This window comes from Haplochromis burtoni, unplaced genomic scaffold, assembly GCF_018398535.1.
Source record: "Haplochromis burtoni strain Fernald_Lab_line unplaced genomic scaffold, NCSU_Asbu1 Contig_609, whole genome shotgun sequence".
Classification (NCBI taxonomy): domain Eukaryota; kingdom Metazoa; phylum Chordata; class Actinopteri; order Cichliformes; family Cichlidae; genus Haplochromis; species Haplochromis burtoni.
In genome coordinates this window covers 33,201-58,940 of record NW_024582970.1, presented here as the reverse complement: position 1 = coordinate 58,940, position 25,740 = coordinate 33,201, and the positions used below count along the sequence as shown (strand labels likewise).

Genomic DNA, 25,740 nt, shown 5'->3' with positions numbered 1-25,740 from the left:
CTACCCCGTTTCTCTGAAAGATTTGATATATTTAGCAGCGTTGTGGGGCAAAATACCTTATTCTCTGGGAAGTCTTACTGGGAGGTGGAGGTCAACAACAAGACGGGGTGGGATATAGGCCTAGTAAGAGGCGGTGCAAACCGCAAAGGGAAGCTCAAACTCAGCCCAGATAATGGGTACTGGGTTATTGTACATTATGAAGAAGATAAGTATGCAGCCCTCACAGCACCGCCAGTTCGTATTCACCTAAAAGAGAAACCTGAGAAGGTGGGAGTGTTTGTGGACTACGAGGAAGATCTCGTCTCCTTCTACGATGTGAAGGCTGAGTCCCACATCTACTCGTTCACTGAGTGTTCATTCAGAGCTGAGCTTTACCCATATTTCAGCCCACACGTGAAACAAGAAGAGAAAAACGCTGAGCCTTTGATTATTTGTAGAGAGATACCAATGGAGTCTTAAGAAATGCATTTTAACTACAATATACTAAAGTTTGTTGGTCCACAACCTTCCTGCTTTTCTTTTTTCCGATACAGGAAAATGGGAATTATCAGGCATTTTATTTACCTTAGACTTTTTTTTTCATATATATCTTTACGTTTAGCAGCTAGTCACAGACCAATGATAGTAAAGCAAATACTGACCGTTTATCTTTTCTCCGTTATTTGCTTTATTACTCAAAAGCCTTTAAAGCAGTCTTTGTAACCTCTGGTTTGGTCCAATTTACTAATTGAGATAATCAGAATCATAACACAAAACAATGCTGCTACAGTGTGCTCACACTGCTATTCAACATGTGAACCAGTCAAGACTTACAACCTGAGCCAGAACACAAACTCTTAATCTAACTGTAATTTAGACGAAGCTTAAAATACTGTGGTTAGTAAGAAGAGTGTGTGTGGTTTTCTTTTTACACCATGTTGGAGGACCAAATGGATCCTAGAACTTTGTGAATCAGACACTATTAAAAACTACACGTACTCGCACTCAACATTGTGACAGTTTTGCTTAGTAGTTACTTCTGTATTGTTTTTTACGAAAGGTTATTCGATAACATATCCAAAGATGAAACAATTAAATTGCTTACACAATTTAATCCAGAAAGTTATTTTTTCTTAGAACAATCCTGAACATTTAATAGATTTGTTTATAAACAGATAGCTGATCAGTTGAAAATGAAGTTAGCAGATTAACTTATAATGATTTGTTGCAGTCTTGAACACAACCTACCTCTAGCTTGATTAGCTGCAACAGCAACAACAGTCTGTGTTTAAGTGAATGTATGGGCAATAAAGATCAGCAATAAAATATTGTGTTATAAGGGGCTTTCAAAACATATACTTTAATTATATTCCCAGTTTTTTAGTTATGTATCCCACTTAATTATTTTGGGGTGTTTTGTGGCTGTTCTTTAGCACAGACTTGTATTGTGTTAAATTTTATTTTGAAGTTTTTCACATTGCAAACTAGTCTGTATTTTTTTTATGGCAAAGCGGTGACTGAGGTCAGTCTGGAACTTGAGATAATTAAAGCAGAGCACAGACAGTTCTTGTAACTGAGTCAAGGTTCATAATTAGCTGTGTCACCATTGTCCCATAAAAAGTACACACAAATATCAAATGTACACTTTTACAGTTTCAGGGTTTCCTAAACCCACCACAGCCTCAGTGTACAGAGCGATGCATCATCTGAAAACAACATAAAAATGCAAACTGCTTTCCTTTCCTTATTTTGCCTTGCTTCCAGAAAAGTAGTCAAATTTCAGGCTAAATGAATGACATTCAGTGTTGTCAGGCAATGTCAAACAGCATGTAATGAATAAAATCCCCGTTTGAAAATATAACTTTGTCTCTCCTTTTTTATTCATCATGGCTGTGACCATGTTTGTGTGTCGTGAAAATATGCAGTTGAATCATGTCTGGGCAAATCTATCAGGGGCGGTTGGCGGGTTTTTTTCCTCCTTCTTTTTTTTTTCTTTTTTCCGGAAACGAAAGTAAAAGCACAAAACAAAGCATACCAAACATCATGTCAGCACAGAGGTAACGGTAGACAAAGGAAGAGAAGAGTGCACAGTAGAGGCACCACATGCATCCATCGCCCTGATTCTATTGTAAGTAACACAGAGAGCAGATTTATCCAGCTGATCTTTGCTATTGTTTGTTACGATAGAAAACAGAGGAGAGGAAAATCAAGAATCCACGGTGCCCTAAATAATGAGGAGTCTGTACGTCATCAAGTCACAGCTTATTTCGGTGTGATGCTACAAATGGATATCTAACGTACTCCAGGAATTGTAATCAATTTTAAAAAAAGTAGAATTGACTACTTTATTGTTATTATTATTATTATTTAGTTTGTTTAAACTATGATAGAAGTAGGTGATGGAGAAGACACACGTAGAGGTTTCGCTGTAGTCACGTCAAAATTGAAAAGGGAAGTAATGAAACTGATGTTTTACGGTGCTTTCCTGTTCTCTATCATCAGACAGTTACCTGGAAGACGACCCAGTGGCTGCCTTTTGATGCCAGCCTGCTGCTTTTAATGCAGTAGGTCTGCAACCAACACAAGCCAGTTAGGTAAATAACATTAGCAATTAAAAATTTAGTTTTCTAATATTAGGGAAGTGACGACTTACAGTAGAAAAGATGGACCCGCAGCAGCTGTGGATAAAGGGAAGCTTGTCACTTTCGCTACCTGAGCCGCTGCAGCTGTTGTAGCTTGGATGTTTTTAAACGTTTATATGATGATCCAGATGTTAATGCACATTTTGAAAAGAAAAAAAAATATCATAGTTTTTGTGCGCACAACACAAGAAAATGGTAAAAGATAACTGTTCTCACATTTGAGGTAAAATGAACACTGTAATAACAATCACAGAAAGTTTACGTTCTTGATAGTGTTTCGTGAATCACTCTGTGCAGTCAGCACAGTTATTTTGAGAGCAAAAAAGGAAGTCACACAGCATCCTCTGTGTGTCTTTTGTTGTGTGTGTAATGCAGACACGCAGCAAAAATGGAGCTCCAGGTTTGTCACTCCTGCGGATGGTCCAAAGTGACAACTTACCAGGGCCTGAGAATTCACCAGGGGAAGATGGGATGCACCCCGAAGGGTGTGAGGGTTTCAGACCCTCCACAGCATTACACACAGAGCTATGTGGGACACACAAAAACTCAAATGGACCTCAGGCTAGATGTCCGCACCTCTTTCAAGATTGGTAGGTTTGTTTGTTTTTTAAATATTATGTTGTGTGAGTTCAAGATTATAACTTTTCTTTCAAACTGATAAAAACACCCCAATAGGAAAAGACCTGATCCAACATGTTCTCACTCCCAAAGTGTAACATTTTACGCTAGGTAACAAATCATATTACGCTTCCGGGCACCCAACACATCCCTATATCATGAGAAAAATGAGGAAACATGAGAACTGTTTGGAATGAATCTACACATGTACCTTTATTTTACTATCTAACACTATCTAACATCAGTAAAGTTGTGGTTAGGGTTATGGCTGGAATACATGGTTTAAACGTCTATTACTGAGGGAGCGTCATTCTCCTGGATTTCCTCCATAACCTGGCGCCTACCATAAAAACGCGGAAGGTCACCTTTCGTTTTCCTCAGGAATGCCGTGGGACGTATATTATGCCTCAGGTGTGAGAACGGGATCCCATATCAGCAGATTAAAGCGAACCAAACCGGAATTAGTTAAAAAAAAAATCATTTTCATTGCCATAAATTTCTATTTTTGCTTAAAACTATTTAAAATCTTCATTTGACTCTTGAATTATGTGACAAACAGAAACAACAGAATATTCAAACCTGAGCCTGCGGGTTTGTCACTGCGGATGGAATAAAGTTACGACTTACCAGGGTTTAAGAATTCACCAGGGGAAGATGGGATGCACACCAAAGGGAGTGAGGATCCCCCAAAAGGAGCAGTACAAATGCAAAAATCAGTGGGAGGAGGACACGAAATACTGGAAACCAGCTAAGAAGGCGACTGTAAAGGAGGAGGTATGAGTTTGCTTTTTAGGCCAATAAATGAGTGACAGGAAGCACTTTAAGCTTTGGCCACTACCACCACCTTTTCTTTTTTTCAGAATGAAAAATAACAAAATAATAATTTATAAAAGTAAAGGATGACTTAATGACTTTAGTTGCTTGATGTTTCGTTAAATCACGTGGTGAACAGGCGACCCCAACATTTTGATAATCAAGGTCACCGAAAGTGTAGTAACTTGCAAATCCCCCTAAATGCTCCTAGCTGTCTGTGTTACTTTTGATCACTGTACAAAAACTTCCATGTTAGTGTTTTCATTACATATCAACTTTTTCTCAACTTTATCCGTCAACCTGACAGAATTTTCCAGAGTCACCAAGCGTGTACGGCTATGCCAACTCTGGAGCAACGGCCATATTCAAGGAAGAAAACAAACTGAGTATGTACGCAGTTAGAATTTAGTAAAAATGTGATTCTCATACAACAAAATGTGGAGGCTAACATGGAGCTGTGTTCTTACTTACAGCAGCTTCTGCATATACACAGCACTACTCCCAAAGAGCCAGAAAGTCGCAGCATCAGCTGCAGGAACACTCCACCCTTCCACAGGTACTACAGTTATCGTTAATAATGATAGTTAGAGTTAATAGTCGGCCAATTTTAAAGTGAGTAAACAGTAACATATAAATGTAATCAATACTTTTTAGGTGAGCAGGCCTGCCAGGGAGCCTTCAGCACCACCATACCCAGGAAATGTAGTCAGGCCTAAGGAGAAAAAAGTAAAGGAGAAAACATTATCACAGGTACCTTTTTGTTTTTACAAGTTAAGATATTTTTCTTTTAAACTTTAAAAGAAAGTTTAAACGAAGAACTGTTTTCTATCTTTTAGATAGAAAACAGCAGCACGATGGTAGAATACCTGAGTGTTGACCTCTGTAGAGACTATGCAACAACAGCAACCAAAATCAAGCAGGAGCCCAAATCACGTAAGTACGAACAAACAAAGAATTAAGTGTTACAGTTTATTCAAGACAAGTTTTGTTCAAATCATTAAGAATAGATTAAAAAAGGGTGATAAAAAATCATCTGCTCTTAATTACAGCACTTCACACAACTCCACAGCCATCTTTCCACAGAGCCAGCCGTCGCCTGCCGCAGGAGTTCCCCCCTGGTTTAGAGGTACTGTGGTTTTTTGCTAAATAATGCTTAAGCATGTGACAAACCACCAAAGTTTACTGCTGACGCTTTTTTTTTAAAGTACAATATCACTGGAATTAAAGTGTTACTGTTTTCTGTATGTCAGGTACAAAGATCCTTGCCTCCAACTCCTCCACCACGGGAACAAACAGTGCTGCCTATGAAAAAAGACAGCAGGGAGCAAACACGGGTACAAAACAGATTGTTTGAAGTGTAGCTTTTGTGTTTTAGTTATCCTTGACTTCTTTAAACAACCACATAATCAGTCCCAGCTACGGTAAAACACCGGGAAAAGCAGGTAATACAGTTTAAGATTTAGCATTGACTTTTTTTTTTTAAATTGTATTTTGCTATTTAGATTCAGGATGGAAATATCTGCTCAAATAACTTTAAAGTGATTAAATATGTCAGTGGAATCAATATTTTTCAGATGAACAGACCTGCCAGGCAGCCTTCAGCACCATCATACCCAGGAAACATAGTCAGGACTAAGAAGAAAAAAGTGAAGCAGCAAACATTTTCACAGGTGCCTCACTTTTTTAGATTTTAAGGTTATTGTATTTTGTTTTTTCCAGTTTAAGTAACTTTTTGTCTCTCTTAGACAGAAGACAGTAGAGAAGTGGCAGGATATCTGAGCATTGACTGCTGTGCAGACTATCCAACAACAACAACCAAAATCAAGGAGGAGCCCAAGTCACGTATGTATAAACAAAGAAATTAACAAAATGTATACAAAAGAACATGTTTTTTTTCAACCTGTCTGAAAAAACCCTCCTTTTTATTATAGCACTAGCAACCCCACAACCATCTTTCCAAAGAGCCACCAGCGTTCAGCAGCAGGAGGTAGAGTGCGGTGATTTTCTCTAAGTGTTCCAGCTTGTGCGCTAAAACAGCAGAGTTTGGTATCACGTAGCGCTGTGGTTTGAAAAAGAGGAAGAAGCTGTGTTTTCTTTTTCTATGTTTCAGGTTCCCCTGGAAGCAGCAGTGATGCTCAAAAATCAAGAGAGGAAGGATCAAACACAGGTACCAGACGGGCTGCTTGAAGCAGAACCTTTGTTTTAGTATTTAATCTTTAGCATTTCACATCTATAGTACAGTTACTGACTGCAGAACATCCCTCAGAGGAAGAGTTTGGTGAAGGACTGTCCAGCACCAAACCAACTAATCACATCATCCTCATGTACTTTGTCTTTAATGCTAAGCAGCAAATGTTAGCCAAGCTGGCATCATGATCATCATAATTAACATGCATGTAGCCCATCTTAGTCTACTCTTTGACAGCATCAGCAGTTAGCGTGGCTGTTGTTTTTTCATTCATTCTATAGTAAAAAGTCTTCAATAACGGCAGCTAGTTTTCAAATAGTTTCATTTTAACCTGACAGAATTCACCAGGACCAGCAAAGACAAGCAGCAGTAACAGCTCTGCAGCAACGTTCAGAGAGGATGAATACGAATCAGGTGTGTACAGAGCTACGATCTAAGAGTATGACTTTGAATAGAAGCGAAAGCTGGAACTATGATCTTTTTACAGCAGCTTCTGCACAACGCTCCACCCAAAGAGCCAATAACTCAAAGTCAGACCATCAACTTTACGAGTTCCCCACCCTTCCACAGGTACAATGGATCCATTCATAGTACTTTAAAATTAGTAAACAGCAGCATGTAAATGGAATCCATATTTTACAGGTGACTGCACCTGCCAGGGAGCCTTCAGCACCGCCATACCCAGGAAATGTAATCCAATCTAAGGAGGAACAAATAAAGCAACAACCATTATCACATGTATGTCACTGTTTTAGACCTTAGGACTTTAGGTTTTACACATGTTTCTTCAGTTTAAGAAACGTTTTGTCTCTCTTAGGCAGTAGACAGTAGTGCAATGACAGGATATATAAACATTGACCCATCTGCAGACTATGCAACACCAGCAGCCAAAATCAAGGAGAAGCCAAAATCACGTATGTGTGACCAAAGAAATAAAGTTTATTCAAGACAAATTATTTTTAAAAAATTTGTCTGGGAAAAAAAACATTAAAGCAATCCTTAAGCAATCCTTTTTTCCTCACAGCACCCCCAACCTCACAACCATCTTTCCAAAGAGCCACCAGTGACCAGCAGAAGGAATTCTCTATGGGTTTGAAGGTAGAGTCCTGTGACTTTCTCAAAAAAATGTTTCGGCTTGTGTAACAAACCACCAGAGTTTGGTGTCATGAAGCAGTGTTTTGGTAAAACAAGAATAACATGTGTTTCTCTAAAAATGTTTCAGGTTAGAAGATCTGTCGGAGAACCTCCAAGTACTCGAGAACCGGAAACAGCAGAGCTGCTAGAAAAGAAAGAGACGAAGGATCAGAGACAGGTACTGAATAGACTGTACGAGGCCGACCTTTGTTCAGGCATTTAGTCAAATTTTAGCCATTAGCAGTCAACATTTGCATTACAGTGCATAACATCTTTCAGAGGATGAGTCCAGCAACCACAAACCCAGCACCAGCAGGCCAAGCTGAGGAAAATCACACACAGAATCAAACATTTTCACAGGTACTGCAATTTAACACATTAGACTGATGACCTTTAACCCCTTAAGGCCTGAAATATGAATTGCCAGAAAATTCGACCGTATCTACAATGAACATCCACCACTGTAACAAAAAAAGTAGCTCCCCCTTTAAGTGATTAATGAGCTTTATGCATGTTTTTAAGCCAGTGTAGTGCTTTCTTTTATAAAATCGAGCCTCTTGTGACGTATACTAGAAACATTATTTTATTCATTCACTTTATTTCTGGTTGTTTTGAACGTTACGGCAAATGTTTCAATTTTAAACCTCCAGGCAAGCAAATCAGCCAGAGACCACCTGACAGCACCACCTCCGGTCCCGCCGAAGAAGAAGCATTCGGCTTTATTCAAGGAAAGGCTGGAGAGGTTCAAAGCTGAATTACAGCCAAAACTTCAGATGACAGAGGGGAAGAACTGTGAAGTCAGAGCCTGCAGACCAGAGGTAAACAGGAAGCTGTAGCATGTAGTCACCAACGGCACCTGATCAGAATTAATCTAATTAATTTAGCTACATTTGAACTTTTAATCTAAGACCTTTTAAGCATTGTCGTTGAAAACATCTTACAAATGTTTGAGGTACAGTTTGTACTCTGAAATGTTGTACTCTCGTTTTTTGACAGAACGTTTCAGATGTAATGAGTGCAAACACACAAACAAGTCCTGCAGCAGCGGACGTCTCACCGAAGGACAATCCAACACAGTGTATGTGATCGTATGGTTCAGTCGATAAACATTCAGAATCAGAATACTTTATTAATCCCACAGGAAATGATGTGCCCCAAGACAGTAAGAGTAACTAACTCAACTAAATGAAATATTACAACATATAACAAAATAGCTCTACTTATAAATATCCTAGTTTATTACAGAAAATTAAACATATATATAGTTGACACTGAGGTGCCCCTCTATGATTTCAGGCTAATGCATTCATGCTCAATGATGTAGCTGTTGTGTTTGTGTTTGCAGTGGATCACGCTGCAGAGGCTGAGCTCTCCACTGGTGTGAAGGTACAGAGTCTTGCATATCTCTCACTCACAGTTGTGACACTGCAGAGCGTTCTGATGGGAATGCTTGAGTTTGGTTGTCGCTATGGATGTTTTTTCAGGTGAAGGAACTCGCCCGCATGTTTTCAGCCAAGGAAACGCTGATTTCAACAAAGGAGAAACACGGAGCCAACCAAAAACCATCTCAGGTAGAACACCCTCTTATATCCTCTACTACATCCCCAAGTTAGGGATAACCTAGAACAGGGCTGTCAAACATAAGGGCCAGAGTCCTGTATGGGCCCACTGGATGTTTTTGGAAAACGTGAAGGACGTCATATATTTTAAACTTTTTATTTTATAACTACAGACAGGTCTGTGAATTATGCTACCAGAACCTTTTCTGCAATTTATTTTTTACAATTTTCACGCAAAGAGCAGTGCTGACAGTCCTTTAACCTCGGTTTCCAACTGGGGGAAAAGGAGCAAAAAAAGGATCTTACAGCTTTGAGGTGCTCAATATGTACAGCAATTTATTTATTTACAATTCATTATTTCCAAAATGCACTCAGCTGAAAACAGAATTCAGAATGCTCTCTCAGCTTCTCGGCTCTCAAATCAATTCCTCACTGCTGCTCAGTCCTCACATTTCAAGATCCCAGTAAACAGCTGCTCTCTGCTGGCTGCCAGCTGGAGGTTGAGAGGCTGCTGTCCATCCAGTCATCAAATACGCACTCAAAGCAGCCAATCAGCAGTCTCCACCTGTCTCAACAGTCAACACAAACCCACACATACGTTAATGGGAGGAGCCAAATATGTAAAACATGGGACATGATCATGATCACGGACCAACACCTGTGCTCTAGCCTGAAGGCTAAAATACACAAAATACAGAATCTTTAATCATGTCTACGATGACCCCCCACCCCTCCCCCCACCCCAAACACCATTTAATGAATCACGGCTTTCTAATATGTTCAATATCTTTCAGGTGAAACTGCTGGCTCAAAGGTTTTCAGTCATTTCTGCCCAGGAAACAGCAGCCAAAGCAAAGGAGGAGCACGGGGAGGAGCAGAAACCCACACAGGTGCAGGGCGAGTGATCTGTTGCCTTTCCTCCATCAGTGGAAAAGTCATTTAGCTCTTTGATCCAGCCTGAAGTACCCAAATAGCTCATGAGTGGATCCTGTTTTAGCTTCAAGCTGCTGGTTGAGCAAAATATGACATTTAAAGTTTTTATGTTGGAGTTCATTGTTTTTCTTTCTGTAGTTCAAGACTTTGCGTCCGTGTCGATGCAGCATCATCAGGCACGCACTCTTTATTTACAGAACACACACATTTATAACAGGAAAGAGTCGCTACTCTCGATGCGCCCGGCCTCAGGGTGCTCTCTCTCTCAAAGCAGTGGCTCTTGCTTCTCACTGTCAAGTATGCAGATCAGCTACAGCACCTCTGTGTGGGCATGTGTCCATCTCCAGGTCTGGGCAAACTGCCTAATAAGCACAGGTTAATTAGGGAATGCACAGCCAGTGTCCCAAATACTCCACCTACTCTCTGCACCACTCCTCCTCCTGCAGTTGAGCCAGAACCGTGCCCCTCTGCGAGCATGTTTCACAGAAAAGCATGAGCTAGATGAATCCATCATGAAGCAAACATATATCATATATGTTTGCAATATATCACAGGAGACAAATACAGGGAGCTGTGTTGAAATTCTTCATGCGTTATAAACTATTATCCACCTTTTCTGACAGATGGTGACAGATTCAAAAAGCGATCCCATTGAAATCAATTCTGCAGCAGCGAAAGCATCACTAACAGCAGAGAAGGATCCCAAAATATGTAAGTCACAATATGAGAATGTTTATATGTAAAATTGAGAAAAATACAATAAAAAACATGGCTGATGATTACTATCATCTTTTTCTACAGCGTGTGAAAATGCACCACTCTCAGATTTCTCCTCTGGTTTGAAGGTACGACTTCCTGTGCACGAAAAACGTCTGACACTCGTTCAGCCAGACCTGACAGCTTGTTTCACTGCAGCTGCTGCACCTGAGTGTTTCTTTACTACAGGAGAGGTTTTATCTGTTTTCTTTGCTTGATTGTTTTCAGTTCTTATTGCTTGCTGCATTTTAGGTGAAGGATCTGGCCCGGATGTTTTCAGCCAATACAACACAGGAGAAAACAATCGGACTAAAAGAGAAACGGAGAGAAGAACAGAAACCTGCAAACGGGGTAAACCACAGTCAATGTCATTTAGAAAGCAGAGAGCATAATGTGGTTTGTACTGTAGAGGGTGTAGAGGGGTGAAGCAGGAAATGCTGCTAAAGCAGGAAGTGTTGGTTTTTCTTCTGATGATATTCTTGGTATGAGTGAAAACAGAAACATATATTCCCTTTTTGGGTTATGCAACCACCAAAGAGGGTGATTCTTAGTTTTTAACAAATTCTGTTTCCTCTATCGTTTTGCGCTGACTTCACCACAATCTGACCAAGAAGTCTAAAAAAAGAGCTAAAAGTCATGTTGAGATAGCACAACTGTGCGGGGTTAGCACATGTTTTCTAGTTTTACACTTTCTGTGTGAAGCTTTCATGTTCTCCTTCGGCTGACCTGATGTGGCATAAGTGGGAAAGAAGATGTTGTTTTATCATCTTTACTGCTGACTTTGACCTTTTTTATCAAAAGACAAAATGACCGTCTGTTAAGCAGCTGCTAGAAAGTAAACTGGACTTTTGTTGTAGCTCTTCCAACTCCCCAATTCTATAAGACCAGAACACGTCTGGGACTCCATTTGGACACCAATCAGAAAGTAGTGCTTTGTAATAACACAAATTTTGCTATTGATCCAATACAATACTAGTACTGCCAATACTGATGCTTTGAACCTATAAAGGCAGCTTATGTAGGAGAGAGCAGTGTCTCATGATTTATAAGCTTAATCATCACTAATTGAAACATTGTGAACACATTTTACTGGACACTAAATCATTGTGATTTTTATTTTGTACAATAATGAGTTAACAAAACACACCTTTTGGGTTTTCATGTGTTCTGAAACTGGATTATTTTGGAGACATGGACCCGTCTGTCTCTAAAGGACTTTGGGTCGCTGTGCTGTAAGCTAACAATAAAATAGATGTGTAGTCAACACAAAAAGGTTCAGACATGTTTCATACTGCATGTTCAAGGGGTTTTTTTCATTTCCAAGAAAAAAAAATTCAACACTATTAGTAACAAAGTAACAATCCTATCACACAAGTATTGATCCGATACCAATACCACCGTTGGTATCCATACCATCGATATTTAGTTGGATCCGCCCACCTCTACCACAAAGTCCATGGTTGGGTGATAATTCAATGGATACTTGAGTGCCTACTATCTTTCAGGTGAAGCTGCTTATCCAGAAGCCTTCAGCCAGGGAAACTAAAGATCATCAAAAAGAGAAAGACCCAGACATGAAGGATCGAAACCACTCAAAGGTACGGCACACATTTCATATTTAAAATATCTGTTTCACATTTTTCCTCAAGCTTTTAGTCCTGAGTTTTGGAACTGCAGCCAGTGCTCGATTAGCAGCTGATTTGCTGGAAATGTGGAAACTCAAGTCTCAAACATGTCTTATTGTTTCAAAATAAAATCCTTTTTAACATTTTCTGATGCTTTTAATATGAAAGAGCAGTTGTGGTTTGTGTTAGCAGCTAGGTAACTGTGTTTTGGTTTGGTTGTTTTTAACTGTGAAAGCTAACAAGTAGGTAGATGAAGACCATGGAATATTATTATAGCTTTTAACAAGCGGTGCTGTGACTGCAACTCCAAACTTAAAGCTTTTTTTAAACAGTGCCCCGTCACTACTGTTGTTGCTTTGTTCCCCTCATCCTCTTTTTCCTTCTTTCTTATTATTCTCAGAAGGATGAATCCTTTCGTTTACATTTATTTGTTTGCATCATTGTGCCACTTGCAACAAGCATGAGTGGAGGCAGGTTGGTCCCCTTAAGGGAGGTCAGGTCTTGTCTACTGTCACTGTAAACTTTTCACATTACTACTGATGTAGTTTAAAATGTGTCAGCCCTTTGGGTGCCCCCTAATGGCCTGGAGAGGGGGACCAAAAAAAAAAGTAAAAACAGTTTGATCACGTCTCATTTGCATTCATTGCAGGTATGATTCCTGTTTCCTGGCATTGTTATATTTACAGATGTATTGTTTTTGTTGTAACTGTAGTGGATATAATGCTGGATCCGGGCACAGGGAAGCAAGTGAGAGCCAGAGAAGAGAAGCAGAAAGCTCCAGAGGCTTAGATGTAATTCAACAATCTGCTTGGGCTCAGCTGCCTGATCCATGGGAAATCTTACTGGGAGGTGGAGGTTAGCAACACGAGCATCTGGGTGTAATAAAAGCCAGCACAAGCCGTAAGGAGAACCTCTCTCAAAACCCCAAAAATGATTCCTGGATGATCGCAAAAAGATGACAAAGTCTGCACAGTCCTCACAGAACCACCTGCTTCCTTTGCCCAAAGGAAAACCTCACAAACGTTGGAGTTTTTGTGGATTACAAGGAAGGTTTTGCGTCATTCTGCGAACCACAGAGTGTTTGTTTACTGGGGAACTTCACCCCTATTTCAGTTTGCATGTTAAAGAAGATGGTGCCACTGCTTACCATCAGTAACTATGCATGGGTGTTTGTGTATATGTGCAGTTCTTATTATTATATTTTTTCTTTAAGTGCCATGTTTGGTAGCATATGCGTAAGTTCTGCCTGGGTGTTAATGGTAAATCATTCAGTCCCAGTCTGCTGTCATGTATAAGCCTAGATGTTGCTTTTGTTTCATGAAAAATAAATAAACTCATCTATCTCTCTGTCTCTCTCTTCCTTATCACCCAGTGAGGAGGATATGACAATTACAGAGTGCAGCTACTACACTTTTATTAGTGTTCAGCATGAAAAGCATGAAAAAAAGCCCTGCGTGCTAAATGAGGAGTGTCTTTTGCGCCCCACCTTCTCCTTTACACTTTACTGTCTAAAAGAATCAAATACATTAAATACCCACCTAATCGTTCTAACGGATGTCATGTAAAAGATCGCATCAGGCTTCCTTTCAGTTTTAAACTTTGATTTTTTGGGGGGATTATAATATTGGTAAAAAACAATCCACTTCTAACCATGAAAAACTAATTAACTGATTAAACTCATTATGACTTCACCTTGACTGCCTGTCTTACACATTAAACGGCTTTTATCGGAAGCTTGTTTTAATAAGTATTGTGCTGCTGTTGTAAGCTACGTTAAATACTGTTATAAAAAATATCAGTTAAAAATATTCAAAATATCAGAATCAGGAAGATGTCAGCTGTGTTTGTATTTGTTTTCTCTCGTTATTCTTTCTTCCCCCCCCCCCCCCCCCTTTTTTTTTTTTTTTTTTTTCTTTTTTGTTTTTTTTTTTTTTTTTTTTCTTTTTTCCCCCCCCCCCCCCCTCCTTTTTTTTTTAATCTCATGACGTTTGTGTGTTTGTTTCTTTTCCATGACGTTTCCAGTAACCGAGTATTTCGTAGTGACGTGTCGCAACTCCTTACAGTTGAATTTAAAGGGCTGGTTTCGGGATTAATATGGAAAAAAACGAAACTGAAACTGAACCAGAGAGGAGCAAAGTTTGGAGACAACAGCAGATCGCACAGCCGAGGATCGAGACATACGAGGGAGCAGGTAGGCTGCTCAGCACTTTGGTGTTTACTTTTTGAAAAGTCTCATGACAAAATAACCTGACAATCTCACTAACACTCCCTCTCGTGCCTGCATGAGTGAAGGAGAATCAGATAATATTAAAATATTACGACTTCGTATAATATTATATATTATATGAATTTTATTTTGTGTAGATACTGTGAAGTCATCTTGTGTGTGAATTAAAATCTAACAAGTTGATGTTAACTGATAGTTTGCAGAGTGCAGCACACAACGTTATATAGGCACAAACTTAACTCCAGTTAATTACACGTCGATCGTTTGAAGATAAGGAAGCTGTTACAACCTGCACTGCGGGGTGTGTGCTCAAACTACTTTTTTCCACTAGGCTGCTTTTCTTTCCATGGCAGGAATAAACAAATCCAACCTGAAATACAAATACTGCTCTTGGAGAGTCATTTTAACTCCTTCTAGTCCAGAGCAGACATGGTGTGAGTGTTTGTGCTGTGCAAAGGAAAATGTCACTTCCCCCTTCTTCACGCATGGTCAAACACTGAACGGTAGATTTATGTATGGGTTTATATAAAGAGACATGATATAACCATAAATTAATGTTTTATGGTGACCTGCATCAATAAAACTAATTACTAATTGCATTTATGTAGATCCCCGTGTTATGTACATGACCCATGTCTTTGTACATTTATATTTGACTAAACATCATGTACACTATAACCACACATAAACATTCATTTTTTCTCCTACACCAAGTTGATTGGGATTAGACACAAACTTATGCAACACAACTCCAAACGGTTCATGTGTAACAGTCACTGTTACACATGAACCACTGAATAGTACTTTTGTCGCACTGTGTAAGGGTCTTAGATTTGAATTCAGGCTGGGGACAGTGTGGCGTTTGCATGTTCTCCCTGTGCCCGGGTGGGTATTTCCTCCCACAGTACACAGACATGTTAGGTCAATCATGTTGCATGTTGTTTAATCTTAAGCCCAGGTCACTCTTGATGTAATCACAATGTAATCTTACTGAGACAGAACTCTTTAACTTCCTGTTTTCATTTGGCTAGAGAAATAAATAAATATCTCATTAATCTCATATGGATATGTATTTCTGATATAAGGACATCTGTGTTAGTAACTATGACAGCATTGCACCGAAAAAGCTATTTTTAACCTGAAACCCGTATTAAACCCAGTAAACTACTGTACAAGTAGTTTGGTTCCTAATGTTAAGAAAAGCACAATACTTGAAATAATCTGGAAGAATACTTACATTTCGAAAAGTTTTAAACACAGCCAGTATGCAGTCTGTACCACGACTACTATGGTCACACGCAAAATAAAAATAAAAATGATAAAGCTCTCAATTGAAGTTTTATTGATCACCTGGCTATTGAATGAAAAGAAACAGTAATAAGAAAACAGATGAAAGAAAAACTTCTTGCCAGAGGATGTGGAGGTGTGGTGAAATTTAGGGAAAGATAGACATAGAGTTGATGATGTTAAAGTAAATTAGACATCATTAAATCATACACTGCTCATTTTTGCTTTACTGACAAATATGTTGATAATATTTTTTTTACAGACACCCAACTTATCAACATGAACGTTCAGGTTTGCCACTGCGGTTGGACCAAATGTACAACTTACCACGGCTTGAGAGTTCACCAGGGATTGAAGGGATGCACGCCAAAGGGAATGAGGATCCCTCAAAGTGAACAATCCAGGTTCTCCCATAAACCGAGCTACAATGAACCTCAAATCAAAATAGAAGAGCCTTTTGTGGATTACTTCAAGAGTTCTGGTGAGTGTTTGTGCTGATGTAGGACCAGGAGAAATATCCTCACTAAAACTTCGGTTATCATCCCAGTTTACAGTGACTGTCTTCTTTCTCTACAGTGTTTGAGACTCCACAGCGCGCTCGTCAAACTACTGAACTTGAAGATTCGAGAGCTCGTAATTATCTGCAATCTTCTGTCGGTGGACAGCAGGTACTGCATATTTCTTAAGGACGACCATTCAGATGTATGTAAAATGGACTTACACAGAAGTATACATTATGAAGCCAAAATAAAGCTCCTCATAAAGAGCACAAGGTGGCCGAAAGCATCACTTCGCCAGTTTGCTAAGAATTTACAGGCCTTTTGCCTGCATTGTTCAACAGATTAATTCCTGAATTCAAAGTAAAACTATATAAACATTAGTTTTATTCTTCCTCCAAAGGTAAAGAGTATGTAACCTGAAACCCTTATTAAACCCATTCAACTACTGTACCTTTAGTATCACATTCTGAGTTTGGTTCAAAATGTTAACAAAAGCACGATACTTCAAATAATTCGGAACAACACTTACTTTTCTGACGGTTTTAAATACAGCCAGTATGCAGTCTATACCACGACTACTATGGTCACAAAAAATAAATAGAAATGATAAAGCTCTTAATTTAAGTTTTATTGATCGCCTGCCTACAAAAATGAAAAGAAACAGATGAAATAGAAACTGCTTACCAGAGGAGTGCAGAGGTGTGGTGAAATTTAGGGAAAGATAGACATAGAGGTAAGGATGTTGTTAAACTAAATTAGACACGAACTACATCCTTAAATCATACACCGCTCATTTTTGCTTTACTGACAAATATGTTGACAATATTCTGTTGCAGACACCCAACTTATCCAACATGAACGTTCAGGTTTGCCACTGCGGTTGGACCAAATATACAACTTACCACGGCTTGAGAGTTCACCAGGGAATGATGGGATGCACGCCAAAGGGAATGAGGATCCCTCAAAGCGAACAATCCAATTTCTCTCATAAACTGAGCTACAATGAACCTCAAATCAAAATAGAAGAGCCTTTTGTGGATGACTTAAAGAGTTTTGGTGAGCGCATCGATGGTACAGCATTTGTGCTGATGTAGGACCAGGAAAAATGTCCTCACTAAAACTGCTGTTATCATCCCAGTTGTTGATGTATTTCAGCATTTTATGTATTTTAGCAGTATAGTGACCCCAACATCACGCTTAAACCATTTATAACTGATAACAGGCATAGAACAGTTTACAGTGACAGTCTTCTTTCTCTACAGTCTTTGAGACTCCACATCGCTCTCGTCTAACTACTGAACTTGAAGATTCCAGAGCTCGCCGAGTTCTGGACTTTTCTATTGGTGGACAGCAGGTACTGCATATTTCTTAAGGACGACCATTCAGATGCATGTAAAATGGACCCATACTATACATTATGGAGCCAAAATAAATCTCCTCATAAAGAGCACAAGGTGGCCAAAGGCATCATTTTGCTCATTTGCTAAGAATTTAACAGGCCTTTGGCTGCATCGTTCAACAGATTCATTGCTGACTTCAAAGTAAAACTACGTAAACATTAGTTTCATTCTTCCTCCAAAGGTAAAGAGAATGTAACGAGTTCCATTTGTTTGTTTGTCTGCCTGTCTTTCTGTTTCTTAGCAAGATGTTAGTTTTCAATATCATTTTCAAATTTTGTGTGATGTTTGATACCAATAACAGCTCCAGCCGATTTCATTTTGGTGAACAGAACTTCACTACAATAGGCCTTGGAGGACATGAGCACCTAGGATGACTAAGCATTTTACCTTGACCTTCTTTGTTTGAGCGTAAGGTCAAAGTTGACCCTTGCGCTCTGTTGCTCTTGTTGTAGCTTATGGTTGGCACAGCTCACAGCTCAGTAAGCAGCAATCAGTCTTAAACAGAAAGCTCTGTGTTTGCATACAGCTCAGTCAAAGCCACCACACCCCTAACTTTAGGCATTTATTAATATCCACATAGATAGATCATATAGCCAATTTTTTGACAGTAAAACTGTTAGGAAGGGGGCAACTATTGTAGTTTTGTACCTGGTTTTAAACATGTATTTTAATCCTATTTAGCCTGACATTTTGACACTAGAGTCTGTTGGGACTGAATCACTTTCGGAGCCATCCTCCAGTGGCCACTAGAGGAACTGCTGTTTATGAGAATTCATTTTCCAGCCCAATATTAATCAGTTCTCCAGGTTGATTAATAATTGGATTGTTTATCCACCATTATATTAACATTTGCAGTGTCCAGTGACATGCTTCATGTGTGCTATCATCTCTGGTACAAGCTCAAAGCAGGAACTCTTTTAAAAGCGCTATACAAATACAGGCAAAAAAAAAAAAAAATGCTCGCAAACCTGAAAAACACAAAACTCTTGTGCCAGCAAATCTCAGCATAACAGTCGACTCTCTTTTTTTAAAATCTCATTATAACTTGTAAATATTATACGTGTCCTTTGTCCTCTTTCAAGGCTAAACAAGAAAAACTGAAAGCTCATTTACAGCAACAAATTCATATCAGAGAGCATAAAATGGCAGAAGTCAGATCATCAGTAACAGACTGCAAGGTAAAGACTGTAACATATGTTTGATTTTTTTGTTTTGTTGTTTTGTTTGCTTTAATATCTTTGCTCTAAATCCTCCACTCTGTTTGACGACTTTCAGGCTAGTTTGGATGCAGAGTGGCTGGAAGTCAACGATTTCTTCTCAGACATAATAAAAGTTGTGGAGGATGCTCGGCAGAAAGCCCTTCAGCCTCTGGAGGAAAGGTTGGTCCTGTGAGATTATGTTGCAGTTAGTCTCTTAGTTCATCAGTGAGGAACAGCTTAACATCACCACGGAGATCCTTTGTGTTGCTATGGTGCAGTACATTTGAATAAAACAGGCTCTCCTGTGCACACTCTAGGAGACGGAAAGTAAAAAGAGACACTCGCGATCTCCTCCAGAAGCTTCAGAGAGAAATTGATGTGCTCAAAAAGGCCATTGATGAGTCAATCAAAAACCCAGACTTGGAGGTGAGCCACAAGGTCCTGAAGTCCATCTTCTGGTCTTTTTAATACTGGAGCATAAAAGCACTTAAAAGAGGAAACATTTAATTTCTATTCTGTGGCAGTTCTGCTTCATTTAAAATCATTACATTTAATGATGTCTCCACACATATACAGGTTTCTCCTCTAGCAGGCCTGAATGACTCTAACTGGAAAAATGTACATGTTGACACTTCACTGTCCTTCGGCACACTGAGAGCTACGACTTCAACCATGATGAAGCAAATTAACAAGGAACTGGATAAACTCTCACCCATTGGTGAGTCTTTTGATTCATCATGACTTGTGTTCAAATCTATACTTGATATACAGCATCTTACTCAGATTTCTACGTCCACAGAATTCAAGAGGATTCCTATATTTGCAGGTGTGTATGTCAAATTAAAAACAGTATTAAAATAGAAAGAAATGGCAATTGTTCCACATTTTCATTGTAAATACACACAAGACACACACTGATGGACAACAGACAAGTCCCAGATGTTGACACTAACAGAAGGAAACAGGTGCGGCTCAAATGTTGAAAGGATGGATCCTCAGTTTCTTATTGGAAAAAATCCTTTGGGAAATTATCATGTTTGACCTAAGTTATAACTGATTTCAAAATAAAATCCCCATGATACTTACAGTATAGGTATTTAGATTCTTTAAACTCCGGCATTTAAAATAAAAACCTCTTGTGATGTATTAGATGTAATAAAAGCTTTTATTGTCCAGAATTGGAGTCTTCTTGCTAAGTTTTTGTTAGATATGAAAATTCATATGTAGTTTACTAAACTAAAATCTAATTTTCTTATGTAGTATTCAAAGGTCATTTAGAAAACAATGGCAAAGATCATTTTAAGATAACCAATTTTAATATTTTCTCACTTGTTATCTTTTTATCCAGTTAATATAAGTAGCTGGTGAGATGTTGAAACTGTATGACATGAGTTATATTTTTTCTGTTGATGATCTCGTTCTGGTCATACTGTAACAATAAAATCATCTTTTTAATCACTTGTGTTCTTTTGAATGCAGTGGACGTGAAGCTGGACCCCACCACCGCACACCAAAGACTTGAAATTTCTGATAATGGGAAAAAAGTGAAAGATAGTGGAAATATGTCGACAGATCCTGACTCTCTGCAGAGGTTTGATGTATTTGGAAGTGTCCTGGGGCTCAACAGGCTGTCCTCTGGCAGGGCATACTGGGAGGTGGAGGTCAGGAATAAGCCCGGGTGGGATCTGGGTGTGGCGAGACGTGACGCAAACCGCAAGGGGAAACTCTCAATCAGTCCTGACAATGGTTACTGGGTTGTTGTACATTATGAAGATCAGAAATATGCAGCCTTGACGACACCACCAGTGAGCCTTTCACCTAAAAGGAAACCTCAGAAAGTCGGGGTGTTTGTAGATTATGAGGAAGGTCTCGTGTCCTTTTACGATTTGACGTCTCAGTCTCACATCTACTCATTTACTGAGTGTTCGTTCGGTGGTGAGATCCTTCCATACTTCAGTCCACATCTGAAACAAAATGAGAAAAACAGCGATCCTTTGATTATCACTGCTGTGCAAAAACAGTAGTAATCACATGCACTGGATCTGGTGCAGTGAATGCATCACTGGTAAGCAATATATGTGTCCAGGTGTGCAGTAACAGTTTAATGTTTTTTCTGTGTTTAAACAGAGTTTTCTTACCTCTCTACCAGGCATTTGCTTGCCCAATTTTCAACATTATTCATTATAACATGCATTGATGAAGATCTCCTGACTCAGGTTTTTATGTACTATATTTTCTCACTTTTATTTTCATTTGAAAAGTATAAACTAAGTCTTACATACAGCAGTGCAAATGTATGAATTTACAGAAACAATTGTTAGCATGCGTGTTGAAACACCTTTTGCAAAAGACAGAAATGACAAAATCTCTTCTAAAGATAAAGCTGTTAAAACACTTTAGACACTATTCCTGTTTCTTTAAGAAAAAACATTAGGACATATTATGATCAAATGATGTTGCGTACTGATCACCAGTAACTGGAGCTGGTGCATTTTTCAAAATCAGCTTTTAGCCAATTCCTATCACAGTAGCATGAAAACACTATTTTTTAAAGTTTTGTTTTATTTATCTTCTAATCCCTTATAAAACAAATTGCAGACAACCAGCAGACTGAGGAACTTCCTCTGAAAGCTCTTGGATTATCCCACTGTTGGTCTCCTTCACTCACTCACGTGTCCCGGATAAATGTCTTCACAGACATTTTAAACTCTTTGAACAATTTTTTCACTGCCCCTTATTTGGACATTTGCAGCCTAAACCTCTGAGTGCTATGTCACGTTTGCAGCATTAAAATCATGCACCTAGATAAAGGTAACAATAAGTAATTTTGATATGAATCCCTTGAATGCAACAGGACACTTGACTTTGTTGTACGTGGACTGGTGTATGTATGAATTTGAATCCTTTAGTAAATAATATAAGTGTGTGTATGTGCTTTTCTACTCACTTTGAGCAGATTGCTTTCTCACTACAAGCCTTGGGGGTACTGGGGGTAATTCAGGACTCAGGATCTGTGACACACAGGGGAGCCAGGGATCAAACCACAAACTATGCCAATAGCAGATGGCCTGGCTTACCAACTAAGCCACAGGAGCCTCTAAAGTGTTAAGTTACCTTTGTGCAATTAGGGTTACATCAAATGTCTGCTTTCTTAAGAGTTGCAAGACTTGAGTACTTGAAATCTCTGTGTGCCTGTGACATTTGGACTCTGCTGTGTACAGCTGTGATCCCTTCCACCGCCATACACGCACACATACTCATTTTCATATTAAAAAAACCAAAAATTATTTATAACCACGAAAAATTAATACCTAATCCTAGGTGCTTTGGGCATTTTGACCCCTTGAGTGATCTATTGGTCCCCACAAGTACAGCATCATGCCAATTTCATGTGCTAAAAAGGTGTCTAAACATACACACACAGAGACACCTCAGCACTCTTCCCACGGCTCTGACTATAAATGCTGTTTGTTTTAATTGTATAACAAAGGATGGATTACGAGTTCTTCTTGTTGTGTTTGGCTGATTGTCCATCACTTACTGTGTCAACAAAATGCTTACTTACTTACTCTTTGTAGCTCTGTTTTACGGATCCTTTTTGTAACTATTTCAATCTGCTCAATCATTTGTTTCATTTTGTAGTTTTGCTTGTCAGACTTCTTACATTGTGTTCTTCAGGAGTCACTATATGCCATTTAATAGATTTGTGTAATATATTTTATGACATCAGATGTACAGAAATGAATAAAATTGTCATTTAGGAACATTTGTTTTGCATTTTTTTGTCATGATGTTACCACAAATAAATTTGTGGCATATACATATAATGTATTATTATTATTATTATTATTATTATTATTATTATTATTATTATTATTATTATTATTATTATTATTATTATTATTATTTATTTCTCATTTAGGTGAATGTGTCAGTAACAACAGGGTGATGCTGCTTTTATCTCCTTTGAGTTGAAATGTGTCCCAATAACCACAGTTTATCTTTACATGATTCACTTCTGACTTTACTGCACTTTTATTTGTTTCTGTCACAAACACTCACCTAATTTTCTCATAGTTATTTTTTTAGATATCTTGCTTGATCAGATGTGACTAGAATAAGGCTTCTTGAACCATTATAAGCTTCATTCTGACCTGTGATTCTCATCAAACAGTTCCCCTTCACCTGGTCCTCTATTATCGTGTAGCAGGTTCTCCTCAGAACCATCCACAAAGGCAGGGAGCTATTGAAAGATTCCATCAAACCCTGATGTTCTTGTTGTATGCTTATTATACAGAACTGGATCCTGACTGGGAGGGGAGACTGCCGTGGCTCATGCTAGCAAGAAGTCACCCAACGTAGTACTGGGTTCAGCCCATATGAATTGGTTTTTGGTCACACTGTTCAGGGTCCAGGAGCAGTTTTACAGGATGACTGGAAGACCCTCCCACCTCCTGTAAATCTGGCAGACTATGTTAATGGCTTTAGAAGGAGGTTGTATGAAGCTGTAAAACAGGCAAATGTTCAACTGAACACAGATGAAAAATCAGTTTTACTGTAGAGCTGAAACACTTGAGTTTAGTTCAGGGGACAAAGTGTTGGTACTGCTTCCTGTTATTAACTTGTCCATATTCTGTACTGCAGCAGGTGTCAGATCAAAATTATCTGGTTGCTACTCTTGAACGCAGAAGGAAATCACAACTTTTTAATGTAAACCTGTTAAATCTCCATGATGTTCCTGGATGTGGTGCAGAGGATGTGACATCAATTGTTGTGGCAGCTCTTTCAGAGGGGTTGGTTAGTGGGAGGGTCGAAACTGGGGAGGAATGTTCATCCATTTTACAGGGATGTCTGAAAAACTCTGAGTTGCTCAGTAACTTGGATGCTTTGTTGGGACACTTAGCAGAGTCTAACAAGGAAGAATTGAAGAAGCTAACACTTTCTTTTCACTAATTGTTTTCTGACACCCCCTTGGTTACCCAAGTAATTGGGTATGGCATTGATGTTGACTGTTTGGCAGCATTTCTATCACACTTCACTGGAAAAACAGGATCAACTGAAGTCTGAAGTGAAGTACATGTTGATAATAATGCCGTAACTTCATGTTCAAATTGATCATCCCCATGCTTGCTTGTACAAAAACCAGATCTGACCTTTCAACCCTGCACCGATTGTCGTGAAGTTAACCAGGTCACAAAGATGCATTCTTTCCATTGTCACGTGTCAATGACTGTGTGGACGGGATAGTCTCAGCAAAATTTGTCAGTAAATTTGACTTGTTAAAAGGTTACTGGCTGTGTTCAGATGCAGGCAGTAGCGGTTTTTGATACGGGCGACACGGGCGGTTGCCTGGGGCGGCATCGTTGTGGGGGGCGTCACGGGCATCGGCAAAACAAAATGTAAAAAAAATTGCTCGTACTCATGTTTTCTATCACCCATTTGCTGGGAGTTAGGCCGCCGATAAGTTTCTCAAAGCATTTATGCAACTGGGCGATAGTCATTCAGGCAGCTCACCATGTTCTTCTTGGGCACTGGAGTGGCTGACTTAAAGCGGGATGGTATAATAGACTGTAGCAGTGAGAGGTTGAAGATGGTGATGAGAACACTTTAACAGTCTTTGTTGTTGTTACACTCTCAGTATGTATGAGAGTATGAGAGGTGCGTGGCCCTCCAATTCTGTTCCTTCTGCAAATATACCCCAAACCGTGTTGTCAAAACAGTCCTGTAGGCCTGTGGTGGCTTCTGCGGTCCACACTACTCGATAGTGGAGAAGGAAGCATTGGCTTATGGGCTCTATAAAATTTTTGAAGTGTATGCAGGGGCAAGTGATAATCCTATTGTAGCTAACACAGATCAAATTTTTCATTGCTCTGAGTCTGGGGACCCAGTGTTTATGTGTTTCTGTTTTTGAATAATTTTTTGATTTAGCATTGTTCTTGGCATTGTTATTTGTATTTCTATTTTCCTTAATTCTCCCCTGCTTGATTTGTTAGTTTCTAGTCTTTAGGCTTTGTTACTGTGCCTCCTCTGTGTTCCATGTGTTCAAGTTAGTTGTGTTCTCATGTCTGTTCTTACCCAGTCACAGTGTCAAGTCCACGTTTCAGTCTATGTCTCATGTGTCCTGTTTTATTTTGGTAGTCCCTGTCCTGTGTGCAGTGTATTTAGTTTCCTTCCTCCTTTGTCTCACTATGTCATATTTGTCCCATTTGTGTTCCACTTACGTTTGGATCACCTAAATCCATGACAGTCATTCAGGCAGTAATGCCTGGACTGGAAACAAGCACCTGCGGCTACACAATAATTAAATTTTATTTTGAAAATATAAGTAATGTAACTAGAAAAACAAAGTTGTAGAAAGCCTAAACTTAGTTTTACAGAAATTAAATCTGAGACTTTGTTTCATTGTAAGATTATAACAATAGTGGCAATGTTGTTTGGTTTTCAGCAGAACAACGTCTAGCATGTTGGCTGATGTATGTTTTGGATTTGAAAATAAAAGTTGGGCTGATTTTAACACCATTACAAGAAGTGGTGTTAATTATTTTTTATTTGCATACAGTGTTATATTAATTTAAGTATTGTACTAGAAATTTCAAGGATAATAAAGAAATGTGATTAAAAAATGACCACAAATTGTTCTTTAATTTAGTGGAACTTAAAATGTTTGTCAGTCAGTAAACAATTAGTATTGTACAGTCAGAAACTTAAAATCAAGTTGTTCTTAGTACTGTATACGTGCAATGAATAAGTTGTCCAAACATAGTCATCTTAAATAAGCTTTACTTAATTCTTTTTATTTCTGGGAACTATTTAGTTTGTAAGAGTATTGAGTTTCAGTTAAGTTTATTTTCACTTTAGCATATTTATTATTATTATGTCC

At 38.8% G+C, this 25,740-nt stretch overlaps 2 protein-coding genes across 6 annotated transcripts; both read left to right on the top strand.

Annotated features, from left to right (window-relative positions):
- The first annotated feature begins 471 nt into the window (after nt 1–471).
- Nucleotides 472–14,098, top strand: LOC102301620 (serine/arginine repetitive matrix protein 1). Of its 5 annotated transcripts, none has more exons than XM_042214775.1 (31): nt 472–2,107; nt 2,482–2,573; nt 2,997–3,211; nt 3,799–4,013; nt 4,360–4,438; nt 4,529–4,608; nt 4,707–4,802; nt 4,889–4,985; nt 5,102–5,178; nt 5,303–5,386; nt 5,627–5,722; nt 5,798–5,894; nt 5,984–6,039; nt 6,163–6,219; nt 6,579–6,654; nt 6,728–6,810; nt 6,883–6,978; nt 7,058–7,154; nt 7,265–7,338; nt 7,463–7,552; nt 7,654–7,734; nt 8,025–8,192; nt 8,371–8,452; nt 8,720–8,760; nt 8,859–8,945; nt 9,728–9,823; nt 10,490–10,577; nt 10,668–10,711; nt 10,875–10,973; nt 12,128–12,220; nt 12,960–14,098. In XM_042214775.1, exons 3-31 carry the CDS (start codon nt 3,010–3,012, stop codon nt 12,966–12,968), a joined length of 2,640 nt encoding a protein of 879 aa, XP_042070709.1. In that variant the 5' UTR covers nt 472–2,107; nt 2,482–2,573; nt 2,997–3,009; the 3' UTR covers nt 12,969–14,098. The 5 variants fall into 5 exon arrangements, with proteins under 5 accessions (XP_042070709.1, XP_042070708.1, XP_042070707.1 ...); XM_042214774.1 differs by having other exon boundaries at nt 4,526–4,608; nt 6,731–6,810; XM_042214773.1 differs by having other exon boundaries at nt 4,526–4,608.
- Nucleotides 14,099–14,222: 124 nt separating this feature from the next.
- On the top strand, nt 14,223–22,616 carry LOC102298412 (E3 ubiquitin-protein ligase TRIM21). The gene is made up of 11 exons (XM_005948765.3): nt 14,223–14,438; nt 16,024–16,242; nt 16,338–16,429; nt 17,098–17,317; nt 17,524–17,615; nt 18,744–18,839; nt 18,937–19,040; nt 19,178–19,286; nt 19,437–19,578; nt 19,660–19,686; nt 20,340–22,616. Exons 1-11 carry the CDS (start codon nt 14,342–14,344, stop codon nt 20,882–20,884), a joined length of 1,743 nt encoding a protein of 580 aa, XP_005948827.1. The 5' UTR covers nt 14,223–14,341; the 3' UTR covers nt 20,885–22,616.
- Nucleotides 22,617–25,740: the final 3,124 nt, after the last annotated feature.